The 27,575-nt window shown below is 37.8% G+C and overlaps 2 protein-coding genes across 4 annotated transcripts; both read left to right on the plus strand.

Moving 5' to 3' along the window:
- The first annotated feature begins 992 nt into the window (after positions 1–992).
- LOC18099653 (protein SPIRRIG) lies at positions 993–20,283 on the plus strand. The gene is made up of 19 exons (XM_006383615.3): positions 993–1,753; positions 3,043–3,112; positions 3,225–3,310; positions 4,129–4,264; positions 4,361–4,417; positions 4,701–4,874; positions 5,104–5,295; positions 5,459–5,524; positions 6,561–6,675; positions 6,871–8,042; positions 8,189–8,888; positions 9,029–9,131; positions 9,211–10,319; positions 10,437–12,087; positions 12,221–15,277; positions 17,022–17,330; positions 17,407–17,713; positions 17,856–18,002; positions 18,565–20,283. The coding sequence occupies exons 1-19, from the start codon at positions 1,578–1,580 to the stop codon at positions 19,738–19,740; spliced, it is 10,803 nt and encodes a 3,600-aa protein (XP_006383677.3). The 5' UTR covers positions 993–1,577; the 3' UTR covers positions 19,741–20,283.
- Positions 20,284–20,435: 152 nt separating this feature from the next.
- On the plus strand, positions 20,436–24,894 carry LOC7476867 (pentatricopeptide repeat-containing protein At3g63370, chloroplastic). 3 transcript variants are annotated; one of them, XM_024602353.2, is made up of 3 exons: positions 20,436–23,931; positions 23,996–24,087; positions 24,177–24,894. In XM_024602353.2, exon 1 carries the CDS (start codon positions 20,738–20,740, stop codon positions 23,609–23,611), a length of 2,874 nt encoding a protein of 957 aa, XP_024458121.1. In that variant the 5' UTR covers positions 20,436–20,737; the 3' UTR covers positions 23,612–23,931; positions 23,996–24,087; positions 24,177–24,894. The 3 variants fall into 3 exon arrangements, with proteins under 3 accessions (XP_024458121.1, XP_002306801.3, XP_024458120.1); XM_002306765.4 differs by having other exon boundaries at positions 24,005–24,087; XM_024602352.2 differs by having other exon boundaries at positions 20,436–24,087.
- The last annotated feature ends 2,681 nt before the right edge of the window (positions 24,895–27,575 follow it).

A 27,575-nucleotide genomic window follows, 5' to 3' on the forward strand; every position in this document is an offset into this window, starting at 1 on the left:
CGACTATAGAATAGATTTTAAAAATGTTTTTTAATTGAAAATATATTAAAATTATTTTGATATTAACTTAAAAAATATTAAGTTAAAAATTCCTACTTAAATTTAAAAATTCATCTAGAAATTACACAGTGAAAATCTCACCATGGAACAAGGGCAGCGTTATCTTACTATTATGTAATTGAACTAGAGTTAGCTACTTAGAACAACCATTTCTTCATTTCATCATAGCATGTATTGATCATTGACATTAAGTACCATATGTAATATATGTATTTCAAAAATGTTTTTGAAATAAAATTATTTTTTTAAAGTATTTTCAGATCGTTTTAACATGATAATATCAAAAATAAATTTTTAAAAATAAAAAAATATTATTTTAATATATTTTTAAATAAAAAATATTTTAAAAAGCAATCAGTTGATATAATAAAACCAAAATAATTATTTAAAAATTCGTAAACTTTCAAATATCGAGGTTAAAAACAAGAAAGAGTAGAGCACATAAAAACAACCTAACACTTAATTTAGATTTTAAGGAATAGCAAGAGGTAAGATAATCAATAGTAGTCGGCACATTAGATGCCTTTGTCATTAAGGAACATGCAAAAGTTAGAGCGACATTCATTCAAATGCCGGCCAAAATAATATTAGTTCACAGTGAAGAAAAAGCCTCAAAAGTAGCTCTTAAAAAATTGCCACCCAAAGAAAAAAAAAAAGAAAAAAGAAAAAAGAAAAGGACTAATAAAGAGCTTCTTGTTGCCCAGAAAATTTTAAAGTTTAAACCTCCCTCGTAATCCCTCGTTGAGACCAAACGAAGACCAAAAAGGGTAAGAGGAAATCACGTTCCGTCCGACAATCTCGAGATGCCACGTGGCGTTCCTGAGCGTCGTGGATCCCACGCTGACGTGGTTGCGGGGAGGCAGCGTTTCCGTGTGAACGTGGATAGTCTTCGAAAACAAAATAATAACAAAAAATTATTATCATATACGGAAACGAAGAACGGGAAAGAAAGACGGAAAGAGAGAGATATAGAGCGAGAAACAAGGCGCGGAGCGGCAACACCACAGCAGTAGAGAGAGAATTTCTTGATAATAATAATTAATAATTATCATAAATTAATCATCATTTTGTTATACTTTCCTTTCTCCTCTCTTTTCTTTCTCATAATTATAGCCGAAGTCGCGTTTTCCTTTTTTTTAGGGCTGAAAAATTTCACATCTCCCTAAAAAAAATCAAAATTAAGTAAAAACAGCGAGACAAGGAAAGAAAAAAAATAACACGAAAGGAGAAATTAAAGCCGCCAGATCTTGCTGCCCATAAATCCCGACTCCTCATCACTTTCGAACATTTCTTTTCTCAATCGATTCAATTGTCTAATATTATTTCTTTGTTAATCTTGAGCAAGGGAAGGGAAGGAGAGAGATCCTTGCAGATATTTATGAGTACTAGTGTTGTAATAATATAGAAGGAGGAGTTGGATCTGGTGAAACGGAATTTGAAATCGTCGTCCGTCGTCGTAGTCTTCGTCGTCGTCGGATGAGAGGGAATCATAGAAGGGAATTGAAAGAGAATAAACGATGAAATGGGTAACATTGCTTAAGGACATAAAAGAGAAGGTCGGTTTAACTCAATCTCCTTCGCCTTCTAGTTCACCAGCTACTACTGCTTCTCCTCCTCCTTCTTCATCGCCTGCTAATTCACACAATGCTTCCTCTTCTACCACTTTTCATGACTTCCCTTCATCTCCTTCCAGGTTCTTTTTTTCTTCCTTTCAACAAATTTATTTTTGTATATATGTTTTTCAATCGCTTATGTTGTTTTTTTATTTAGTTGATGGTTGATAATTAATTCCGTACATTTTTAGCTGCACATTTGATATTGAAACGTAATCTGCGTTGATTGTTCTTGAATGTTGATCTGTAATTGGAGTTTATGAGCTCTGTTGACTATTATTTTGTTGCTGGGATTTGGCACTTTGTTGTTTTTGATCAAGTACTACTTTCATTAATTAGTAATTACTGTTAGTGGTGTGGAAATTTATATATTGAGTTGATTTGATTTTTTAGGGGAAATATGGATAGACTTTAAGATTTTATAGGTTTAAGAGAAAACAAGACTGCAATAGACTACGCCGAATGTAGAATGGACGAGGATGCCTTTGTTTTTTTTATAAAAAAACTAGCATGTAGGGGATTTGTATTCAGCTAGGCGCACTGTAGATGATATTAGCTTAGAAAGTGAGCTGTGGTGAAATATGATGATGGTTGGTGGATAATCAAGAGTGAAGGTGACTTCTTTCCCTGCATTTGCAATTTGTTTCTTGAAGCACCCCACCCACCCTTGTAACCTGATCAGGCTAGTTATTGTTGCTGTTGTTTCCTTGGTTCGCCACTGAGTTACTAGAACATGCTCATACTGCAAGTATTTGAATCAAGGTTTAGCATTTGGTGAGGCTCATGCTGGGCACCGGCTAAATGATAACAGGATTATGAATGCTTTCAAAATTCAATGCTGTTATTGTCTTTTGGATTTTTTTTGGGAATTTCCCTCCATCAATGTTTCCCTTTTTCTAGTAAATTTCCATATCCATTATACCTTCTGCTCGTTTTCTCTTTTCTGTCATACAAGGGATGCTGGTGATGCAGTTTTTGCCATATGTTTATGGCAGACGTTATAGGATCAAGTTCTGTGCATAAAGTTGCGCTTGAATATTTGAGAACCTTCATATTTGTAATGCCACAGGATCTTGTCCTTCGCTTTAGTTTGTCAACTTCAATTACCAGTTTCAACTTTTTTAGCATTATTTTTTCAGATTTAAAGTGAAGTTAAATCATAAGACACCAGTTTTCTGGTTGTTAATGCTGAATATCTGTATCTTCCTTTCTTGATATTCCATTCTAAATCTAGTCTTATAATTTTATGATCTATTCTGTTGTAAATTTTTGGCTTTAAATGTTCTAACTTCTGATCTATTACGGCATTCCAGTATGCCATTTCACACGTGTCAACTTTTTTGTTCTTTTTTTCCTCTATGAAATGCAGAGATCGACATGAATTGGAATTGGACTTCAAGAGATTTTGGGAGGAGTTCCGCTCATCCAGTTCCGAAAAGGTTCTCGATTCCCATCTTTTGTGTGCTATTTCATTACTGTTTTCTCTCAGGAAATCATCATCACTGGTAAAATGATTAGTGAGTGCTGATGGCTCTTTCATTGTCTATGCAGGAGAAAGAAATGGCCTTGAATTGGACTATAGATGCTTTTTGTAGATTAGTGAAGCAGCACGCTAATGTAGCTCAATTAGTTACCATGTATGGACGGTCTTCCACTTTTGATTTGCTGGGCTTGTTTTTGCTTTCTTTTGCCATTACATAATTCTCATAACCTGTAAGATTATCAATTGCAATTGGTCATTTGCCAAAAAAGGGATCAAAAGATCATGCTAGGCATGCAGTTTTTGTTCTGTGCATCTGAATGCAGTGGAATTATAGAATTTTCAAGAATTATAGAGGGACCATAGCATTTAGTTTTTCCTTTAGGTTTTACTACTTTAAAGGACTTTAGAGGTGTTTCCATGTCTGAGATTTGCAAAGTCTTATTGCAATATTTTTTTCCTTCTAGTTTTCCTTTCCCTTCTCTAAGGAGAATGTCTTATTCTTTGTTTTGTAGTTACTGTTTCACTTTCTATAATTAATATAGCTCTTTATTAACAAAGGCTTGATTAGCATAAGTTAGCATTTCTTTACTGATTATTCAAACTGCACTTTCTCAATCTTTTTCTTCTGAAAATTCTGTAGCAACTATATCTCTTGAATCTCGCAACAACTTTTTGTACAGGATCAAAGTCATGAAACTCATTTCTTATGTGCACAGAAGTTTCTATTGGCTTCCACCTTTCATCTCATTCAGAATTTGTTTTTTGCACAAGTTATATTCTAAAATCTATGTGATTTCCTCGGTTGCATAAGATATACAACTTTGGTTGCTTTGCATGAAATGCAGCTTTCAGTAATGCACTTCAACTGTAGGACTGGCTGTTGTTTTTATTTATTAAATAAGATTTCTGCTTTTAGTACTTTGCATGGTTCTTGGCTTGTTGAACATGTTTTCAATTTTTGATGAATCACAGGTTAGTTGAAACACATATATTCTCTTTTGTTGTGGGAAGAGCATTTGTAACCGATATTGATAAATTAAAAATCGGCAGCAAAACAAGATCTTTGGATGTAGAGAAAGTGTTGAGATTTTTCTCTGAAGTTACAAAGGTTTGCCTCTTAAAAGATTTTACCAAATGCTGTCCTTTCCTCTTTCATCCTGGTGATTTGTTAATGCAAGCCATGTTCTCCATGCTATTTGTTCAGGATGGCATCGGTCCCGGTTCAAATTTGTTAACTGCTGTTGAAGCTCTTGTATCCGGGGTATGTTTCTCTTACAATCACCAGCTTAAGATAAAAAATTAAAAAAAAATAAAAAGACAAAAAGCTTTGGGAAATTATATTTTTTTGCTACCTTAGTCAGAGTTCGGCTAATCTGCAGTCCCTTTTCAAAAGTGAAGGGATTGATTTTGAGTGATTGAAACTGTTTTACTATTGAAGCTGCCTGGTAAATGAGGCTAACAAGTAGTCAGCTAGGGCAAATTCCATTTTTATTTTCATGCTACTTTTGAGAAAGCACTTTAAGCAAGGTGTTTTTTTTTTCCAGCCTATTGATAAACAATCTCTCCTTGATTCTGGAATATTATGCTGTCTCATTCACATTCTCAGTGCCCTTCTGAGCACTGAAACCAATCTAAGGCAAAAGCTTACAAACTCCGAAGGATCATTGCCATCTGAAAAAGATCAAGATGGTGCTTTAGGGCAAGTTCGCCGGCTTGAGGTAGCTTTTTATGTGCTAGCCCTTCTGTTGCTGTTAGTTTCCATATAATGTTCGACACGGTTTGGGATAAACTTCAGTAACATTGTCTTTTTCATTTGCCTTTTATGTCATCATAGTCATGTAAAAAAAAAATTTAGCAGTTGTGGATACACATCTAAAGGACTAGAACTATGCATTTGAAGTCTAATATGCACTTTTCTTTCTTTCTTTCCTTTTATTTTCTGTATAGGTGGAAGGAAGTGTAGTGCATATTATGAAAGCATTGGCAAACCATCCTTCAGCAGCACAAAGCTTGATTGAAGACAATTCACTTCAGTTGCTGTTTCAGATGGTTGCTAATGGGTCTTTAACAATATTTTCTCGCTATAAAGAAGGTCTTGTTCCACTGCACAGCATACAACTTCATCGGCATGCAATGCAGGTAAATGTATAGCCTTTTGGCCCATATATGCATTAGTGGAGCTGCACTAGTGGAGTTGCACATGAATCCATTAAATATATAGTCACTTAAAAAGACTCAGATAAGCTTTATGGCTCAGTGTTTGAAAGTTGAAATTGGTTCTTGCTGTTTGTGGTTGCTCCAGATACTTGGTCTTCTTTTGGTCAACGACAATGGAAGCACTGCAAGATATATACGCAAACACCATCTGGTATTGGCTACAAACAGATAAGAATTATATAGAAAAGCATGCAGTACTGCAGGGAACTTGTAATTGACATTTTCATCTGCCACCATCTTTCATATTGAAGAATATGGAATGATGGAACCTTCTGGTTTTCTCACAACTCTACAAAATTTTACTGGGATTTAAATTGTCATTATGAGATGTTTTCCAATTCTCGATACAAAAATACCTGTGTTTGTATCACATAAATTTGTCTAAATTTTCTGTCACAATAATTGAAACTCTTAAAGTCTGCTTTTATTTGGTTAAATCAAGTAGTTGGAGTAGTTTAGACAAACTTTGATCATAAAAGCTCTATTAGTTTGAATGTAGGTATAAATGAACCCTAAGTGGAAACCACATAATTGTAATTTTCTAGCAGTTTGAACCATGGGATTACTGATGCAAAATGAGATCACATGACAATTGTCTAGAATGGGTTTGCTGCAATTTTTTTTGGATAAGCAGAGACAAGCTGCAGAGGGTTTTCTGCTAATTATTTTAGAAATATAAGAAGAGATCATAGTTGTTAATCCATTTCATGCTTTTACTTTTAACCAAGTGATCTCTTCAAGCTTTCCTGTAAATAATGCACCCTGGAATGAGTAGTGTATTGTGTACTCGCTAACCTTTTGCATGTGATCTTTCCCAGCAATATACTTTGTTAGCTAATTATATATACCCTGCTTTGTGAAGTCAAATTGCAATTGGAATAAACTCTGAGACAGTTCTGCAGCCTTCTGTCTGATCATGTAATTTTGAACATCTTGACAATTTTGAAACATGCCTCTGTTGCCTCAAAACTAACCTTGTTTGGGAAGTGTGTGGTCACTATAGTTTTAGCACATAATTTAGACATTCTTTTGCTAGTAAAGCTTTTTTTTTTTTTTTAAATCCTTTTACCTGTGTCTTTCCTTATTTATTGTCTTGTTTCTTATTATAATAATTGCCACAGTTTGCTGTCTTGTTTTATTTTCTAAAGATCATACTTATTGAGTGATATTCTCTGTTTCACATGCAGATAAAAGTTCTTTTAATGGCAGTTAAAGATTTCAATCCAGACTCTGGTGATTCTGCCTACACCATGAGCATTGTGGACTTGTTACTTGAATGTGTGGAATTGTCATACAGACAGGGTAATTTCGCAGTCAGTTTTACTTCTTGAATGGCATAAGATCAATGGATCAAAACTCTGTGGTCTTCACTGTTAAAATGAGATGTAAAAGATGTTAATTTATGGTTCCATAATTCTCTGGAATTCAAATAATTTTGAGCTTTAAAATTGTCATATGTATGTCACTGCTAATTTTTTGTACTATTTTGAATTGTAGAAGCTGGTGGTGTCAGGCTCAGGGAAGATATACATAATGCCCATGGTTACCAGTTCCTTGTGCAGTTTGCATTGGTTCTGTCCTCTGCACCACAAAATCAGGACTCTCAGTCTGTTTATTCCAAGACTTCTCCTGCCTTTGATGGCACAGAAGATGGTTCTCATGCAATGAATGATGAACAGAGACAGGAATTAACAGAAAAAGAAGACCCCTCATCAGCTCAATTATCACCTGCATTGTCTAGGTTGCTTGATGTTCTTGTCAATCTATCTCAAACTGGTCCTGCTGAATCTACAGCATGGTCTGCAGGAAAAAGTTCCAAATCTTCTCACACTCGACCCAGCAGAAGTCGCACGTCATCTTTAGATCGAGTTGCTGATGAAAATTGGGAGAAAGACAACAGTAAAGTTAAAGACCTTGAAGCAGTCCAGATGTTGCAAGACATTTTGCTAAAGGCAGACAGTACAGTACTTCAGGCAGAAGTATTAAATAGAATGTTTAAGATATTCTCAAGTCATCTTGAAAACTATAAGTTGTGTCAACAATTACGGACCGTTCCACTTTTCATCCTAAATATGGCTGGTTTCCCACCATCATTGCAAGAGATAATCTTGAAAATTCTAGAATACGCTGTGACTGTTGTGAATTGTGTTCCTGAGCAAGAGTTGCTATCTCTTTGTTGCTTATTGCAGCAACCGATAGCATCAGAGCTGAAGCACACCATACTCTCTTTCTTTGTGAAACTTTTGTCATTTGATCAACAGTACAAGAAAGTCCTGCGAGAAGTTGGTGTGCTGGAAGTTCTGTTAGATGATCTGAAGCAGAACAAGTTTCTTTTGGGCCCAGAACAACAAACTGTTAGCCCTAATCAGTCAGACAAAAAATCTAGTTCTAGTTTCAAGAAACACTTGGACACTAAAGATACTATTCTTTCTTCACCCAAGCTAATGGAATCTGGTGGCTCAGGGAAATTTCCTATTTTTGAAATTGAGGGTACAATATCTGTTGCATGGGATTGTATGGTCTCTTTAGTGAAGAAAGCTGAAGCTAGTCAAGCATTGTTCCGGTCAGCTAATGGTGTGACCATTGTTCTTCCTTTTATTGTGTCCAATGTTCATCGTCCTGGGGTTCTCCGGATATTGTCATGTTTGATCACTGAAGATATTGCACAGGTATGTCAGCATGCCATTTTACTGAACTGTTAAATGCTTGAATGGTCATAATAGCTACACATGCTCTCATTCTTGTATCAATTCCCAATTTTTTTTTCGAAAGCTCAGGCCAAAATAAACTTTGTTTTTTTTATTTATTTTACCAGACTCATCATGAAGAACTAGGTGTACTTGTTGAGGTTCTCAAAAGTGGAATGGTTACAAGCAGTGCTGGACATCAGTATAGGCTTCGAAGTGATGCAAAATGTGACACAATGGGTGCCTTGTGGCGCATATTGAGAGTTAATACTTCAGCTCAGAGGGTCTTTGGTGAAGCCACTGGCTTTTCTCTTATGCTGACAACACTCCATAGTTTCCAAGGTGATGGGGAACAGACAGAAGAATCTTCTTTAGAGGTTTCCATGAAGTTGTTCACATACTTACTGCGCCTGATGACAGCTGGAGTGTGTGATAATGCTATTAACAGGATAAAATTGCATACTATTATGTCATCCCACACTTTCTATGAGCTTCTATCTGAATCTGGCTTGGTTTGTGTGGAATGTGAAAAGCAAGTTATACAGCTGTTGTTGGAGCTTGCTCTTGAAATTGTGCTTCCACCATTCTTGTCAGCAGATAGTGATGTGCCAACTAATATGATGGAATCTGGGTCAGCTTGTTTTCTTCTTACTACCCCATCAGGCCTGTTAAATCCTGATAAGGAACGAGTGTACAATGCTGCGGCTGTTAGAGTTCTGATCCGCTCGCTGTTGCTCTTCACTCCCAAAGTGCAGTTAGAAGTACTGAATCTTATAGAAAGGCTTGCTCGTGCTGGCCCCTTTAATCAGGAAAATCTCACCTCAGTAGGTGCGAATGAAATTTTTGATCTTGCAATCCTTTCCATTTTATTGATTGTCTGTATTCTTTTGCCCTCTGGTCCCTGTGTGTGTGTTTGTGTGTCTTGTGTGTCTATCTCCCTCTCGCTCTTAATTTTGTCATTTGTGTAGGCTGCGTGGAACTTCTATTGGAGACAATCCACCCCTTCCTATCAGGCTCATCTACGTTACTTCTGTACATGTTGAAGATTGTGGAAGTTCTTGGTGCATATAGGTACGTCTATAGAGAATCCAGTGCAATTTACTTGACAATGGTTATCCTAGAAACTAATGTTTATATTTTTTGCTGATAGGCTATCTGCATCAGAACTCAGACTGCTTATTAGATATATACTGCAAACGAGGCTTATGAATTCAGGCCATATTCTTGTTGATATGATGGAGAGGTTGATTCTCATGGAAGATATGGCCTCAGAAAATGTTTCTCTGGCACCGTTTGTTGAGATGGATATGAGTAAAATTGGCCATGCTGCTGTTCAGGTGTCTCTGGGAGAAAGATCCTGGCCTCCTTCTGCGGGTTATTCATTTGTTTGTTGGTTCCAGTTTAAACATTTCTTGAGATCACAAGCAAAGGAAACAGAGCCGTCCAAAGCTGGCCCTTCAAAAAGGCGGAGTAGTTCAAATGGGCAGCAAAATGAACAGAATATTCTCCGTATACTTTCTGTTGGTACGGCTAGCAATGAAAACACATTTTATGCAGAACTTTATCTTCAAGAGGATGGTGTTCTAACCCTTGCTACTAGCAACTCTAGTGCCTTGTCTTTTTCTGGATTAGAATTGGAAGAAGGCAGATGGCATCACCTTGCAGTTGTTCATAGCAAACCAAATGCTCTTGCTGGACTATTTCAAGCTAGTGTTGCAAATGTGTATCTCAATGGAAAGCTAAAACACACAGGGAAACTAGGATATTCACCATCTCCGGCTGGAAAACCTTTGCAGGTCACCATTGGGACACCAGTTAATTGTGCAAGGGTTAGTGAGTTGACATGGAAACTTCGTTCTTGCTACCTTTTTGAGGAGGTGCTTACATCAGGGTGTATTTGTTTCATGTACATTCTTGGCAGAGGATACAGAGGGCTCTTCCAAGACTCGAACCTTCTACGTTTTGTCCCCAACCAGGCTTGTGGTGGTGGTAGCATGGCCATCTTGGATTCATTAGATGCTGAATTGCCTTTGGCAACACAGAAGCTCGAGAGTGCTAGCAAGCAGGGGGATTCTAAAGCAGATGGTAGTGGGATTGTTTGGGATTTGGAGAGATTAGGAAACCTCTCATTGCAGCTTTCTGGAAAGAAACTTATTTTTGCATTTGATGGAACATGTACTGAATCTGTTCGAGCATCTGGCATATTCTCATTGCTCAATCTGGTTGATCCTATGTCAGCTGCTGCCTCTCCTATCGGGGGTGAGTGATTAAAATCTGGATTTTATGTTTCAAACAAGTTATGCAGAGTAGAGGGGCTGTTACTTATCAGCTCCTGCTCCCTTGCATACTCCCTCATTCTTTTTATTTTTGCCTCAGGTATACCACGATTTGGACGCCTTCATGGAGATATCTATGTTTGTAAGCAATCTGTAATTGGTGATGCAATCCGCCCTGTAGGTGGTATGGCTGTTGTCCTGGCCCTTGTTGAAGCTGCTGAAACCAGGGATATGCTTCACATGGCTTTGACATTACTTGCCTGTGCTCTTCATCAGAATCCCCAAAATGTGAAAGATATGAAAAAATATAGGGGATACCATTTGCTAGCTCTGTTTCTGCGTCGTAGAATGTCATTATTTGACATGCAATCTCTTGAGATATTTTTTCAAATTGCTGCATGTGAAGCTTCATTTTCTGAACCAAAGAAGTTGGAACGCAGGCAAGCTACTCTATCACCTGCTGCCACTTTGCAGGACACCAGCTTCGAGGAACTCAGCTTGTCAAAATTTCGTGATGAAATTTCTTCGGTTGGATCTCATGGGGACATGGATGATTTTTCTGCACAAAAAGATTCATTTAGCCATATTTCTGAACTAGACAATTCTGATATGCTAGTTGAAACTTCAAATTGTATCGTCTTGTCAAATGCCGATATGGTTGAGCATGTCTTGTTGGACTGGACATTGTGGGTGACTGCCCCAGTTTCAATCCAAATTCAACTTCTAGGATTTCTGGAGCATTTGGTTTCCATGCATTGGTACAGGAATCATAACCTTACCGTTCTGCGTCGAATAAACCTTGTTCAGCATTTGCTAGTGACTTTGCAGCGTGGTGATGTTGAAGTTCCTGTTTTGGAGAAATTAGTGGTGTTGCTTGGGGTCATTTTGGAAGATGGGTTTCTGGCTTCTGAACTAGAGAATGTGGTGAGGTTTGTGATTATGACATTTGACCCACCTGAACTGAAACCAAGGCATCAAATAGCTCGAGAATCAATGGGTAAGCATGTAATTGTAAGGAATATGCTCCTAGAGATGCTTATTGATCTACAAGTAACCATCAAATCAGACGAGTTACTTGAGCAGTGGCATAAGATTGTGTCATCAAAACTGGTAACATATTTTCTTGATGAAGCTGCCCATCCTACAAGCATGAGATGGATCATGACTCTTCTTGGTGTGTCTCTCACTTCTTCTCCCACTTTTGCTCTTAAATTTCGCACCAGTGGTGGTTATCAGGGTCTTATGCGGGTGCTTCCTAGTTTTTATGATTCTCCTGATATATATTATATTTTGTTCTGTCTGATATTTGGAAAGCCCGTGTACCCAAGACTACCAGAAGTGCGCATGCTAGATTTTCATGCCCTTATGCCAAGTGATGGAAGCTATGTGGAGTTGAAATATGTGGAGCTATTGGAATCAGTGATTGTGATGGCAAAATCTACTTTTGATAGGTTAAGCATGCAGTCCGTGCTTGCTCATCAAACTGGTAATCTTTCCCAGATTGGTGCTAGCCTTGTCGCAGAGCTTGTGGAAGGAAATGCAGACATGACAGGAGAGCTTCAAGGTGAAGCTTTGATGCATAAGACATATGCAGCGCGCTTAATGGGTGGTGAGGCATCAGCTCCTGCTGCTGCAACCGCAGTTCTGAGATTTATGGTTGATCTCGCAAAGATGTCTCCTCCCTTTTCAGCTGCTTGCAGAAGGCCTGAGTTTCTTGAAAGCTGCATCGACCTTTATTTTTCTTGCACCAGGTTTGTTTTCAGACATGCTGCAATTTGTATTCTCTTTTCTGGATGCTACATTGAGAATTTTGGAACTGCTTGTTCCCAATTTTAATTACTCGAGCAATATTGTGATTGAATGAGCCCTTTTTTCCCCTTGCAGAGCAGCTTATGCAGTGAAGATGGTGAAAGCACTTTCTGAGAAGACAGAAGAAAAGGAGTTGAATGATGGTGATGATACCAGCAGTTCTCAGAATACTTTCTCTAGCTTACCGCTTGAACAAGAACAATCTGCAAAGACCTCCATTAGTGCTGGAAGCTTTCCTCAAGGGCATGCAAGTACAAGTTCTGAAGATATGCTTGTGTCCCTAAATGATGTGGCTGATGTTAAAGCAGAGATTGCCATCTCTAATTCCCACGAGGAATTGAAAAAATCAGCCCAAGGTGTCCCAGCTGTTCAGAACTTTGTTGGGGATAATGTTGTTCAGAATTCTGCCATCTCCAGCTCAAATGAATTCAATATCCGTAATGTTGATGGCAATATGGATTCCTTTCGACAGGCAGATTCCCTGAGTTCAGCATCTCTCAACATACCAGATTCTCCTATTATATCCGAGAAGTCGAGCACAAGAATCCCCCTCACACCACCATCATCACCGGCCCTTGCATTGTCATCTTGGCTTGGCAGCGCGTCCCACAAAGAATCCAAAGCTTCATTACAAGCCACTCCTTCCATGGAGTCTTCTGTGTCTGGTAGTGAATTTGATCCATCGGCGGACTTGAAGGCTTGTTCCCCAGGGCCATCTGCTGCAAACTCATTTTTTGCAGTTAGCCCGAAGCTTCTCCTTGAAATGGATGATTCTGGCTATGGGGGAGGACCGTGTTCTGCAGGAGCGAATGCTGTGTTAGATTTCATGGCAGAAGTTCTTTCTGATTTTATCACTGAGCAGATTAAAGCAGCACAGGTTATAGAGGGCATCTTGGAAACAGTACCTTTATATGTTGATGCTGAATCTGTATTGGTTTTTCAGGGTTTGTGCCTTAGCAGGTTGATGAACTTTGTGGAAAGGCGTCTTTTGCGTGATGATGAGGAAGATGAGAAAAAGCTAGACAAAAGTCGATGGACCTCAAACCTGGATGCTTTATGTTGGATGATAGTAGATCGTGTTTATATGGGCTCCTTTCCTCAACCTGCTGGTGTGTTGAAAACTCTGGAGTTCTTGTTGTCAATGTTACAGCTGGCAAATAAAGATGGTCGCATTGAAGAAGCAGCTCCTGCAGGAAAGAGTCTTTTATCTATCACAAGAGGAAGCAGGCAACTTGATACTTTTATAAATTCACTCCTTAAGAACACAAATCGTATGATAATGTACTGTTTTTTGCCACCATTTTTGGTCACCATAGGAGAGGATGATCTTCTTTCATGCTTAGGTTTGTTTATTGAGCCCAAGAAAAGATTACCATCCAATTCTTCACAAGATGATTCAGGAATTGATATCTGCACAGTTTTGCAGTTGCTAGTTGCTCACAAGCGCATTATTTTCTGTCCCAGCAATGTTGATACTGATCTGAATTGCTGTCTTTGTGTAAATCTAATATCTCTTCTCCATGATCAAAGGCAAAACGTTCAGAACATGGCAGTCGATATTGTCAAGTATCTGCTGGTGCACCGCAGGGCTGCGCTGGAAGACTTGCTTGTTTCTAAACCAAATCAAGGGCAGCACATAGATGTACTACATGGTGGCTTCGACAAATTATTGACTGGAAGTTTGTCTACTTTCTTTGAGTGGTTTCAGAGTTCTGAACTGATGGTCAACAAAGTATTGGAGCAGTGTGCAGCCATTATGTGGGTTCAGTGTATTGCTGGATCGGCAAAATTTCCAGGAGTGAGAATTAAAGGTTTGGAGGTTCGTCGTAGGAGGGAAATGGGTAGAAGATCACGGGATATTTTGAAGTTGGACCAAAAACATTGGGAACAGGTAAATGAACGAAGATATGCATTGGACATGCTTCGTGATGCAATGTCTACTGAGTTAAGAGTTGTCCGCCAAGATAAGTATGGATGGGTTCTCCATGCTGAAAGTGAGTGGCAAACCCTTCTTCAACAACTTGTACATGAGCGTGGGATATTCCCACTGCAGAAATCCTCGGCAACTGAAGATCCTGAATGGCAGCTTTGTCCCATTGAAGGACCATACAGGATGCGCAAAAAGCTTGAGCGCTGCAAATTGAGGATCGACACTGTTCAAAATGTTCTTGATGGACAGTTTGAGTTAGGAGAAGCAGAGCTGTTGAAGGGAAAATATGAGGATGGCCCAGATGCTTCTGATACTGACACTGAATTGTTTTTTCATCTTTTAACTGATGGCGCCAAACAAAATGGTGTGGATGGTGATATGTATGGTGAATTTCTTAAAGAATCAGATGATGTGAAAGGTACAGCTTCTGTTAGAAGTGGATGGAATGATGACCGAGCTAGTGACATGAATGAAGCAAGTCTTCACTCAGCACTTGAATTTGGTGTCAAGTCTAGTACCGTGTCTGTCCCAATGTCAGAGAGCATGCATGAAAAATCAGACGTTGGAACTCCAATGCAATCATCGTCTAATAAAGCAGATGGAATCATTGTCACTGAAGATAAATCAGATAAAGAACTGAATGATAATGGTGAATATCTGATCCGACCATATTTGGAACCTCAAGAAAAGATACGATTCAAATATAACTGTGAGCGAGTTGTGGGTTTGGACAAGCATGATGGTATATTTTTGATAGGGGAGCTTTCTTTATACATAATCGAGAATTTTTACGTTGATGATTCTGGGTGTATTTGTGAAAAAGAATGCGAGGATGAACTCTCTGTTATTGATCAGGCTTTGGGTGTAAAGAAGGATGTTACTGGCAGTGCTGATTTCCAATCCAAGTCAACTTCATCCTGGATCACAACAGTAAAGGCATGTGTTGGTGGAAGGGCATGGGCCTATAATGGTGGTGCATGGGGCAAGGAGAAAGTGTGTACTAGTGGTAATTTACCCCATCCCTGGCATATGTGGAAGCTCAACAGTGTTCATGAGATTCTGAAACGTGATTACCAGCTCCGACCTGTTGCTGTTGAGATATTCAGCATGGATGGATGCAATGATCTCCTCGTGTTCCACAAAAAGGAGAGAGAAGAAGTATTCAAAAATCTGGTTGCCATGAATCTTCCAAGAAATAGCATGTATGAATTCTGCTACTCATTACCTTTGAATTTTATAGGTTTTGATTTTTCTTCCATGATTGTTATATTTTTTTGCATACTCGTCATTATCTAGCAATTGCATTTGCTAATTAATTTTTGACTTTGTATAAATTCTTATGCTTCACATGTTGTGAATTTATGCTGTAGCCATGTATCAACTCTTTTGTTAGATTTTTCAAGTGTTTTAACAGTTGCACATGATTCTTTTTGATCTGGTAAGGGTTGAGTAGGATGCTTCATGTCTTGGTACATTTACATCTTACCATGAATGGAAAAAAGTTAAGAGACCAAGGCCTTTAAACAATTGATGTCTCAATGCCGATCTCGTGGGAGATATTGTGTATTGGCTTGTTGATGGAGTATGAAGAAAACCTTCTAAGTTTGATATCTGTATTTTATTTGGTCATTCATGATCTTTTTTTTTAGTTTTTAGGAATTTCATTATTTTCAATGTAGTAGTTGTATAAGTACGAATTTAGTTCTATTTCTTAGTTAAGTGGTTTTTCTGTTTTGCTATGTTTTCTGGTTTTCCTCTGCAATATCTTTGATGCTTATATGTAGCACCCTAGTTAGACATCCAAGTCAAGCTATTTTTTATTGATCTAGCAAATTGAGTTTCAGTGATTGATTCTGTGTAAGTTTTCTTCGTCACCTGGTTGTTTGTCCTAGCACTTGTCCGTAGGTTTCATATTCTTAGGTGTCATCACAGTGGAATGCAGGTTGAACAGTTTTATCAAGGACTTTTATGTTTGTGTGTTGCTCTCCCCACCCACCAAAGAATAATGATGATGACAGATGGGAAAATCTTATCTTTGAGATTGCTTAACAACTCCTACTGTATCTCTGAGCAATTAAACGTAAACTGCATTGCACAAAAGAAAAAAAGAGGGTCTTTATTAAATGAATGCAGACACTTTAGTGAAGGAACTGCTTCATCAAATGCACTGGTGATCCTTTTGGGGATTGGAAAATATCCCCATGTGTTTGTGCATTCCATTTTCAATTGTCACTTGAGATTTCATTTATACTTGTGAAATACATCTAATTAGACTAATACCTTCTCAAGATATGATTTTTGTGTGATTTTGTGGTTCACCACTCCCCTCCCTCCATGACATCCTCTGAGGTTGATGTAAGAAACTCTTAAATAGGTTGTTATCTAATATCTACTGCTAATGTAGTTTTGTCATGAAATTGAGTGGTGGTTGAATTAAAGATTTTAAAAATCTTTCATTTTCAGGAAAGTATAAATGTTATTTTATATTGCTTCTTGTTTTACAAATCTAGTGTTTTTGGTTATTGTGATTTTTAGCTTTAATTATGAATGTAAATTTTGTTATGTTTGGACTTTATTATGTTTTCTATATTTTAGGGTTTCATTTTAGCTTAAATGCTAGAAAGGGAATAAAGCACTGGTTTGAAGGTAGTGAATCATTAATGAATGATATTGATAATTAAGGTTATTGTTTTCCTCTCTATTGCTACTCTTCTCTATTTCTCACCCCCTCACCCCCTCTCTTCCCTGATTCTCTCTTTCCTTGTCCTCGATCACAATTTCCATTTCTTGGCAAATGGATATGCTAATAGTGCCTTAGAATCATAATAAGATGACATTATTATATTTATGTTGCTCACATGCTGATGCTAATCGACTTTTTAGATGCTTCTTTCTCGGAATATTTGAACAAAAGATTGCTTAATTCACAATTCTCTCGTATTTCAGGTTGGATACTACAATTTCTGGATCAGTAAAACAAGAAAGTAACGAGGGCAGTCGCTTATTTAAGATAATGGCTAAATCCTTCTCTAAAAGGTGGCAAAATGGAGAAATTAGCAATTTCCAATATCTCATGCATCTCAACACCTTGGCCGGTAGAGGATACAGTGATCTGACCCAATATCCAGTATTTCCATGGGTTCTCGCTGATTATGAGAGTGAAAATCTGGATTTGTCCAATCCTAAATCCTTTCGTAAGCTCGAGAAGCCAATGGGTTGTCAAACACAAGAGGGAGAAGATGAATTTAAGAAACGGTTAGTCCTTTTGTTTATACCACCATGATTATCCACTGCTTTCCATTTATTCTGTCATTTTTGGTTTTCTATTCAGATATGAGACCTGGGATGATCCAGAGGTTCCAAAATTTCATTATGGTTCTCACTATTCTAGTGCCGGAATTGTCCTCTTCTACCTTTTACGCCTTCCACCATTCAGTGTAGAGAATCAGAAGCTGCAGGGTGGCCAATTTGATCATGCTGATCGTCTTTTCAACAGTATTCGAGATACTTGGTCAAGTGCAGCAGGGAAGGGAAATACATCTGATGTCAAGGAATTGATTCCAGAATTCTTCTACATGCCAGAATTTCTGGAGAACATGTTCAATCTTGATCTGGGAGAGAAACAATCAGGAGAGAAGGTTTGTTTCTGGAAGTGCAAATTTATTTACTGTTAACTAATCTTTTTTGTTTGATTATTTGCTGGGGAAGGACTACAAAAATCATTCACTTTCTTTTGCGTACATTAAAAATTGCTAGCATGCATGGTTTTTTTTTTTCCAGGTTAGTGATGTCCTCTTACCCCCATGGGCGAAAGGCAGTGCTAGAGATTTCATTAGGAAGCATAGAGAAGCACTGGAATCTGATTTTGTTTCAGAAAATCTTCATCATTGGATAGATCTCATTTTTGGATATAAACAGAGAGGGAAGGTACGGTCAACATTCAGAACTTCTTTGCATCAGAAAATTATATTGTCCTTTTGCAGGTCAATTGAGTTACAATCCATGACCAACTGCTATGAAAATATTGATTTTTTACTATGTACTTCCAACCGGGCTTTTCATTCCATTTTACCTTCTGAGATGTAACCCCTGAAGCCCCGGTAGGAAAACAGAGACGGTGACGGATCAGCAGAATAAACCTCGTTCCAATGTTTACATGATATTTAAGTTGATTGCTTTCATTATATTTTTCTGTTTACTGCTGGTGGGTTTCATCCTTTTGTTTGAGAAACCACGAAGATCTGTGTCTGCCTGGTTAGCCTCCCCCTCCCCTAAAAAAGAAACAAAAAAATTCTCACACCTGCCACCACCTCCACTACTTTGAATTGCAACTCTTACACTAGAATACGCGTTTGATTGTGATGATTTAATTACTCATCATTGTCCCATTACTTGTGTGGGTGATTGGATCACTGTGCAGCTGTATGCTCTATATTAATTGTCCTTGTTCTGTTCATGATCTGATATTTTTTCCTTGCATAATTGACAGGCAGCTGAAGAAGCTGTTAATGTTTTCTATCATTACACATACGAGGGGAGTGTGGACATAGACTCGGTAACAGATCCTTCAATGAAAGCCTCCATTCTAGCACAAATCAATCACTTTGGGCAGACACCCAAGCAGCTATTCCTCAAACCCCATGTGAAAAGACGTTCCAATAGAAGGATTCATCACCCACTCAAGTATTCATCCCATCTCACTCCACATGAAATACGCAAGAGCTCATCTGCCATAACCCAGATTGTTACTGTTCACGAGAAAATTCTTGTGGCGGGCACAAATAGTTTGCTCAAGCCTACAACATATACCAAATATGTTGCTTGGGGTTTCCCAGATCGTAGTTTGAGATTTATGAGCTATGATCAAGATAGACTCCTCTCAACTCATGAGAATCTTCACGGGGGCAGCCAGATTCAGTGTGCTGGTGCTAGTCATGATGGTCAAATTTTGGTTACAGGAGCTGATGATGGGTTACTCTGTGTTTGGAGAATCAGCAAGGATGGCCCCCGTGCGCTGCGGCATCTGCAGTTGGAGAATGCACTTTGTGGTCACACGGCCAAAATCACATGCCTTCATGTTAGCCAGCCTTACATGCTGATTGTGAGTGGCTCTGATGACTGCACAGTTATTTTATGGGACCTCAGCTCCTTGGTTTTTGTTAGGCAACTGCCAGAGTTTCCTGTGCCAATTTCAGCAATTTATGTGAATGACTTGACTGGAGAGATTGTGACAGCAGCTGGAATTCTGCTTGCTGTCTGGAGCATCAATGGGGACTGCCTTGCAGTGATTAACACATCCCAACTGCCATCTGATTCTATTCTCTCAGTGACGAGCTGTACGTTTTCCGATTGGCTGGACACAAACTGGTATGTGACTGGCCACCAGAGTGGGGCAGTTAAGGTGTGGCACATGGTTCACTGCTCCAACCAAGAGAGTGCCTTAAGCAAATCTACCAGCAATTTGACGGGTGGGCTAAATTTAGGTGATAAGGTACCGGAGTACAGGTTACTTCTCCACAAGGTACTCAAGTTTCACAAACATCCAGTTACTTCCCTTCATCTCACGAGCGACCTGAAGCAGTTACTCAGTGGGGATTCTGGTGGGCATTTGCTCTCATGGACACTACCAGATGAGAGCTTGCTGACTTCATCTAATCGGGGGTGAGAAGTGGAAAAACTGATTTAAGCGTGATTGTTTCAGCTCGTGGCAGCTATTTATTATTTATTGAAATCCTATGCGGGTTTTGTCTACTACCACGGCAAAGGAAGTAAAGGATTCTATGTTCGTAATACATTGAGAAGGGAGAACAAGGCAGCAGGGCTGGCCTGGGATTGAAAGAGGACAGGCCAAAAAGAAGAAGAAATCTTTTATAGATGACTGATTAATGTCGAGTTCCTGGCAAGCATGAAGACCGTCGTGCCAGGCTTCTTATTGAAAAGGGAAAGTGGAGTCTTGCTTCTTGTTGTACTCTGGGTTCTTGGCGAGGACATTTTTGGTTTTGCACGTGAACAGAGTCATTAGGTGGTTTGTTCAATGTACATAGTTGGAATTACCAACAGTGTGTTATGAAGTTGTATAGAGAAAAGGTGTGCAAGGAATGGAGAGGTGTGAAACCACCTGGCCAAGTTAATTGGGCTATTGTATTCTTCGACTTAATTTTTTTTGCACAGTGCAACGGGGCACACACTGCCCATTTCTTGTTGAGAAGCGTGCTCTCCCCCCCTCTCCCTGCTTACTTCGATCTCCTTGTGCATTGTCTTTTCAGGCTAGTGTAGTACGCTCACTATGATGATGTTTCTTTGCTTATGGAATGTAATGGGGAAAGATTGTTGATCTTAAACAAAATGCATTTCTCGGAAACTGAAGGTCCTTGCACATGCTCTAATGGAGCATCCTAATCTAGAATGTTACGGGCTGTTCTTGTGGTTTGCCGAGTTGACTGATTTTGGATAGATTCCTTTCAGCTGCCATGTTGACGTAGGAGTAGAAGCCGCTCTTTTGCTGAAATGGGAACATGACAAGAAAATATCATAAGATTGAAAAAGACATCAACGAAAATTAAATGCAATGAAATAAAAACGAAACCTTAAAAATGAAAAGGTGATCTGCCTTGCATTGTTATCCTCCTTACCACCTTCCATTCTTGTGCAAAGTCTCTTTGATGGCTACGTCAATTTCACAATGCTATTACAATATCCCTAAAACCTTTGCCCAACTCCAAACGTTAAACAAAACCCATGTAGCGAACCCGTCTCTCAAAATCCCTAAATTCTCTCAGAAGATAAAAAACTCCCCTCTTAAAGAGACATGCAACCAAGGAAGCCTCAAAGAAGCTTTTGTCTCATTTTCTGCTCTTTTCACTGACTGTGGCAACTCACTTCTGATTAACCCTGACGAGGTTTATGCACCAATCCTTGAGCTTTGTGCAACCAAGAGAGCACTTTTACAGGGCCAACAAATTCATGCCCATTTAATAAAATCCAATTTAGTATCTGAATTTATGTTTTTGAGCGCAAAACTTGTTTATATGTATGGCAAGTGTGGGTCTATTTTGGATGCGGACAAAGTGTTTGATAAAATGCACGACAGAACTATTTTTACATGGAATGCTATGATGGGTGCTAATGTATCAAACGGAGAACCTTTAAGAGCCCTTGAATTGTTTAGGGAAATGCGGGTTTTGGGTGTTCCCTTTGATTCTTTTACTTTTCCGTGTGTACTTAAAGCGTGCGGTGTGGTTGAGGATATACACCGCGGGGCTGAAATTCATGGTCTGATAATTAAATGTGGATATGATTCTATTGTGTTTGTTGCTAATTCTCTTGTTTCCATGTATGCCAAGTGCAATGACATACTCGGAGCAAGGAAACTGTTCGATAGAATGAATGAAAGAAATGATGTCGTGTCATGGAATTCTATAATTTCAGCCTACTCTTTGAATGGGCAATGTATGGAGGCATTGGGATTGTTTAGGGAAATGCAGAAGGCTGGTGTTGGTGCAAATACTTATACTTTGGTTGCTGCTCTTCAAGCTTGTGAGGATTCTTCCTTCAAGAAACTGGGCATGGAGATTCATGCTGCTATTTTAAAATCAAATCAAGTACTTGATGTTTATGTGGCCAATGCTTTGGTAGCTATGCATGTTAGATTTGGTAAAATGAGTTATGCTGCTAGAATTTTTGACGAGTTGGATGAGAAGGATAACATCACTTGGAATTCCATGATAGCAGGTTTCACTCAAAATGGTTTGTATAATGAAGCTTTGCAATTCTTCTGTGGTTTGCAAGATGCTAATCTAAAACCAGATGAGGTTTCTCTAATAAGCATCCTTGCTGCGTCTGGGAGACTGGGTTATCTGTTGAATGGAAAGGAAATTCATGCTTACGCAATGAAGAATTGGCTCGATTCTAATCTACGGATTGGAAATACACTTATAGATATGTATTCCAAGTGCTGTTGTGTGGCTTACGCTGGCCTAGTTTTTGATAAGATGATCAATAAAGATCTCATTTCCTGGACAACAGTTATAGCTGCCTATGCTCAAAATAATTGTCATACTGAGGCTTTAAAATTGCTGAGGAAAGTGCAGACGAAAGGGATGGACGTAGATACAATGATGATAGGAAGCACCTTGCTGGCTTGCAGTGGATTGAGATGCTTGTCCCATGCAAAAGAAGTTCATGGTTACACTTTGAAGCGAGGTTTATCTGATCTTATGATGCAGAATATGATCATTGATGTGTATGCAGATTGTGGGAATATTAATTATGCAACTCGAATGTTCGAGTCAATAAAATGTAAAGATGTGGTGTCTTGGACGAGCATGATATCGTGCTATGTACATAATGGACTTGCAAATGAAGCACTCGGTGTTTTTTACCTGATGAAAGAAACCAGTGTTGAACCTGATTCTATAACTCTAGTAAGCATCCTCTCTGCTGCTGCTAGTTTATCTGCCTTGAATAAAGGAAAAGAAATTCATGGTTTCATATTCCGGAAGGGTTTCATGTTAGAAGGATCTACAGTGAACTCTCTAGTCGATATGTATGCTTGTTGTGGAAGTCTGGAGAATGCATACAAGGTATTTATTTGCACCAGAAGTAAAAGTCTAGTTCTATGGACAACTATGATCAACGCATATGGAATGCATGGACGTGGCAAAGCAGCTGTTGAATTATTTAGTATAATGGAGGACCAGAAACTAATTCCCGATCATATTACCTTTTTGGCACTTCTTTATGCATGCAGTCATTCAGGACTAATCAATGAAGGTAAAAGATTGCTTGAAACTATGAAATGTAAGTATCAGCTGGAGCCATGGCCAGAACATTATGCATGTTTGGTTGATCTTCTTGGCCGTGCAAATCACTTAGAAGAGGCATACCATTTTGTGAAAAGCATGCAGATTGAGCCTACTGCTGAAGTTTGGTGTGCATTCCTCGGGGCTTGTCGGATTCACTCAAATAAAAAACTTGGAGAAATTGCAGCACAAAAGCTTTTAGACTTGGATCCAGATAGTCCAGGAAGTTACGTGCTGATATCCAATGTCTTTGCTGCCAGTGGTAGATGGAAAGACGTGGAAGAAGTAAGAATGAGAATGAAGGGGGGTGGGTTGAAGAAAAACCCTGGGTGCAGTTGGATTGAGGTTGGGAACAAGGTTCATACATTCCTTGTAAGAGACAAGTCTCACCCAGAATCTTACAAGATTTATCAAAAGTTGGCTCAAATTACTGAGAAGTTGGAGAAGGAAGGAGGCTATGTGCCTCAAACGAAGCTTGTTTTGCACAATGTAGGGAAAGAAGAGAAAGTTCAGATGCTTTATGGACATAGTGAAAGGCTGGCAATTGCATATGGTCTGATGAGCACTTCTGAGGGAACCCCTATTAGAATTACAAAGAACCTTCGAGTTTGTGTTGATTGCCATACGTTTTGTAAGCTGGTTTCAAAATTCTTTGAAAGAGAACTGATTGTGAGGGATGCCAGCCGATTTCATCATTTTGAAGACGGAGTCTGCTCTTGCGGTGATTTCTGGTGACTATACAAATTTGTTCCTGAAAATTTGGCTCGCATAGGATTCTTATGGATTCTATTGTTTCCTACAATACCCATTACGCTGCTGTTACCTTGCCATATTCCAACACGGAGTTAAGATGGGTTTTAGGTCCTGATAGGCAGGACTATTGAGTGAGCATTATTCAGAAAGATTTCTTTGTTCTATCCCTGAAGTTGCCTCTGCGGTGCACTTCTTATGCAAGACTTGTATGGGGCAACAATGAGGTACCCTTCCCATATTATTATGCCGAGATAAAGGTGGTATGGGGGCAGATTTAGACACGTAAAATTCTCCAGTCTCATGTAAGTCTCATTATTTCATTAGTTGAATTCTAGTGAAATATAAAAATTGTGACCATGCCTTTAGATATTCCAGGTTCAAGTTATCAAATCATTGCTTCCGGAGTGATTGCGTGTACATTCAAATAGAATGAGCCCAGGGAGGGAAATTGTTAACCTGTAAGTACATGTCCATATCTTTCTACCGACATTGTTAATCATCAATAAATAATTTCTTACTGAACTCAGATGTTACTATGATGAATCAGGTAGACTAAAATCCAGGATGTTTGTGACTTTATGGTGATTAAGCTAGTCTTCAAATTCAATAACAAAAAGTGTAGGGAGTTGCCAACAAGTTTCCTTTTGGGGAGATTTCTTTTTTCTGGATGTTTCTGTGACAGTCGAAATACATATCTGAAACTTCAATTAAAAAAGGCCGTTGATCAGGCTGCCTATTGTTACTCTCAAAAGCGATGAGCTTTGGTTCCAATCAAAGACCAAAAATCAGAGCTTCTGTTCAAGCCCGCAACTTTACAACGTTCTAAAAAGCACAATCAGAGTTCTCATTTTACTCCCAAAGGCTGAATTTGCGGTAGAGGATCACTCAGCTGCTGAGTCTCTGCTGGAGCTCATCTGGATTTAGTCCCTTGAAGTAACCTCTATCCTGAACCACAAATACAGAATGATTGCTGCTGAAGATGGATTTTTGGCCTTCATGCATCTGGCTATTAACAAGCCTAATGGTGAATTGCTGCTGGAAACACATTGTCAATCATGAGAAGGGATTAAAATGTATATACCAAAATATGGAAGCTCGGAAAAAGAAAAGGGAAAAGTAAAAGATGTGAACAGGTATGTAACTTCTGCCGGCTCATATTATATTTCTGACTGTGGTTACAAAAATATATAATATTATTACTTTTGTGGAAGATTTTCTGATTGATTTGTAATCTTCATAAATAACTATGTTGAATATTTCTATAATTTTGTTTCTTTCTGGCGAGTATCAAATTATTTTTATGAGAACTTTCCTTTCTACGAGCTTATGCCATAAGCCAGATTAGCTTGAAATCCACCACTCCAAGCTTTCAAACTCACACTCCCATGCTGAGTCGAAAATAAAAGGTTAATTGTAAACATTTCTGTGATTTTACGCCCAGGAACATTGGCTAAAAGTAACAGGAGGCAGAGCTATTTGATATTGTTACAGGGTTTTTTTAAAAAATTATTTAAAATATATTAAAATAGTATTTTTTTTATTTTTTTAAAATTTATTTTTAATACTGGTATATTAAAACAATTAAAAATAATTAAAAAATAATTATTTTAAAGAAAAGAAAAGAAAATTAAAAAATTATTATTTTTTAAATCATTTTTAAAATATAAAAATCAAACAGGCTTTATGTTTCGAAGTGGACAAAAAGAGAAGGTAAAGAAAAGCTTATAGGAACTTAAAAAAAAGAAGGAAATTAAAGATGCCCCTGGTGTGGGACTCCACACGAACATACTCGGGTATATTATTTAGTTACAAAAATCTCTTACCGACCGAAGAATCCTCAGCTTTTTCCTAAAACATAGTAGAACTACAAAGAATTGTAAATGATGATAACACAACGTTTTCACCTATTTTAATTACCAGTGAGTTGAAGGAGAGAAGTAGTTCTGGTAATTTAGTGGAAGTGAGGAAAACACAACTAGAGCTATTGTAATATGCCCAGAGAAGAACAACATTAGTTAGAACTCGCTTATTACGCTGCTAGAAATTATGCTGGCCTATGAAATCTCTAGTCCTTCCATGGCCGCAAGTAGTCACTAAACAGTAGTAACTTTGTTTTGTGCTGCGGGCTCTATGCTAGCATGCCAGGAGTAAGAATGAGGTTCCTCTATCATCTTAGATGCCAGGCACATCACGCTATTAGGAGGAGGACCACTCTAGAGCCTGCAATTTATACTCACTCTATGGTCTCTACACGCACTTGCATTTCAAGATGGGAACCACATGATGAAGCATTGCTTGTCGGTCATCAACTACAAATGGTTATTGTTCTTGAAAGGGATATAAATTATAAAACGATTCTCGTGTGTTTGTACGTGAGCTTAGCTTGCAGAGAGAGAGCAGGCCTCTTGTTTTCTGCTTGGTTGGATGGTCTCTCCTTTGGATATGACCAGTGGCCTCTTTGATATCTGCTCGGTCATCAACTACAAATGGTTGTTCTTGAAAGGGATATAAATTATAAAACGATTCTCGAGTGTTTGTACGTGAGCTTAGCTTGCAGAGATAGAGCAGGCCTCTTGTTTTCTACCTGGTTGGATGGTCTCTCTCTTGGATATGACCAGTGTCGTCTCTGATTTTGCTCGGTCATGAATCTTAAGAATTGAAAGCCCCCTCCACGGTGCTCATTTGTATTTATTTATGCTCATGTTCATTACTATTAAAGAAAACACTAAAAGGGAAAGGTGCTTCGCCATGCATGTTGCACAGTAAAATGACATTTTTGTTCTCCATTATAACAGCCAAATATGTGAGTCCCGGGATTCATGATGTTCCAATCAAAATTCAATTCTGCCTCCAATTTGTATTTATTTTAAATGTGGTTTTTTATTATTATTGTTATTTGTATTAATTTTAATATTTTTTAAAATTTATTTATTTTTTAATTTTATCTTAGAGTATTTTATTTTATATTTAATTTGGTAATTATTTTTTTGATTAATATTTTTTATTATTTTCTTCAATTTTAATCCTTAATATTTTATTTTATTTTATTTTTGTATTCAATTGGAATCCTTATTTTTTTTTAACATTTTCTTATTATTTTTCAATTTAGTTCCTATTTCTTTTTCATTTAGTTTTTATATCAGATTTGATTATAATTGCTTTGATTGTTATTTGTTTTGTTTTTAATTTTTTAATGATTTGGGATTTTGCTTTTTTATTTTTCCGTGTCTACCTTCTACGAAATAATCCTGGTCTTAAAACCCAAGCTATTGGTTTCGAATAGTTACTCAGTTTAAGTTCAACTTTTTTTTAGGTTTTTTTTTGTTTTTTTTTATTTTCATCATTCAACATTGAATTTTGAATTTTGAGTTTTATAATTTGTTCTGATTTTTTTTATAGTGTCATCCTGACTCATTTCAGATAGTAGGATAATCGAGTTAGCCGGAGAATTTTTTTTTGTCAATGTTTTTTTATGAAATTGATTTTTTTTTATTTTAATCATTTAGTATTAAATTATTAACCTTTGAACTTTATGCTATTTTTTTTGTGAAGTTATTCGGGCGTGAGTTAATTAAGTTAATCCAAGTTTATTTAATTTTTTTCATGTTTTTTTTATTGATTTAACTATGGTTTTTTTTCTAGGTTTTTTTAATTTTAATCTTATATCACGGGTAACAAGTTAATCGTCAAATTAACTCAATTTTTTTATATTTTTTTAAATAATTTTTTAAATTTTTTTTCATTATATTAGGTTATTATTATTATTATTATTATTTCACATGTTATTCTAATCTTATATTAAAAAATATTTTAAAAAATAATTCTTACACAACTCGCAAACACCCCGCTGACAAAAAATATTACAGAACCTCCGAAAACTTGGATGGCACCCACCTCACAGGCCTAGCAGTCGACTATATATCTGAAAATTGCAGACTCTGTAACT

This window comes from Populus trichocarpa, chromosome 5, assembly GCF_000002775.5.
Source record: "Populus trichocarpa isolate Nisqually-1 chromosome 5, P.trichocarpa_v4.1, whole genome shotgun sequence".
Classification (NCBI taxonomy): Eukaryota; Viridiplantae; Streptophyta; class Magnoliopsida; order Malpighiales; family Salicaceae; genus Populus; species Populus trichocarpa.

Excerpts from the sequence above, each read along its gene's own strand:
- LOC18099653 (XM_006383615.3), top strand. The coding sequence starts at position 1,578 with ATGAAATGGGTAACATTGCTTAAGGACATAAAAGAGAAGGTCGGTTTA. Across the intron at positions 4,418-4,700 it reads TTGAAGCTCTTGTATCCGGG|CCTATTGATAAACAATCTCT; the intron begins GTATGTTTCTCT and ends TTTTTTTTCCAG. Across the intron at positions 5,296-5,458 it reads TTCATCGGCATGCAATGCAG|ATACTTGGTCTTCTTTTGGT; the intron begins GTAAATGTATAG and ends TGGTTGCTCCAG.
- LOC7476867 (XM_024602352.2), top strand. The coding sequence starts at position 20,738 with ATGGCTACGTCAATTTCACAATGCTATTACAATATCCCTAAAACCTTT.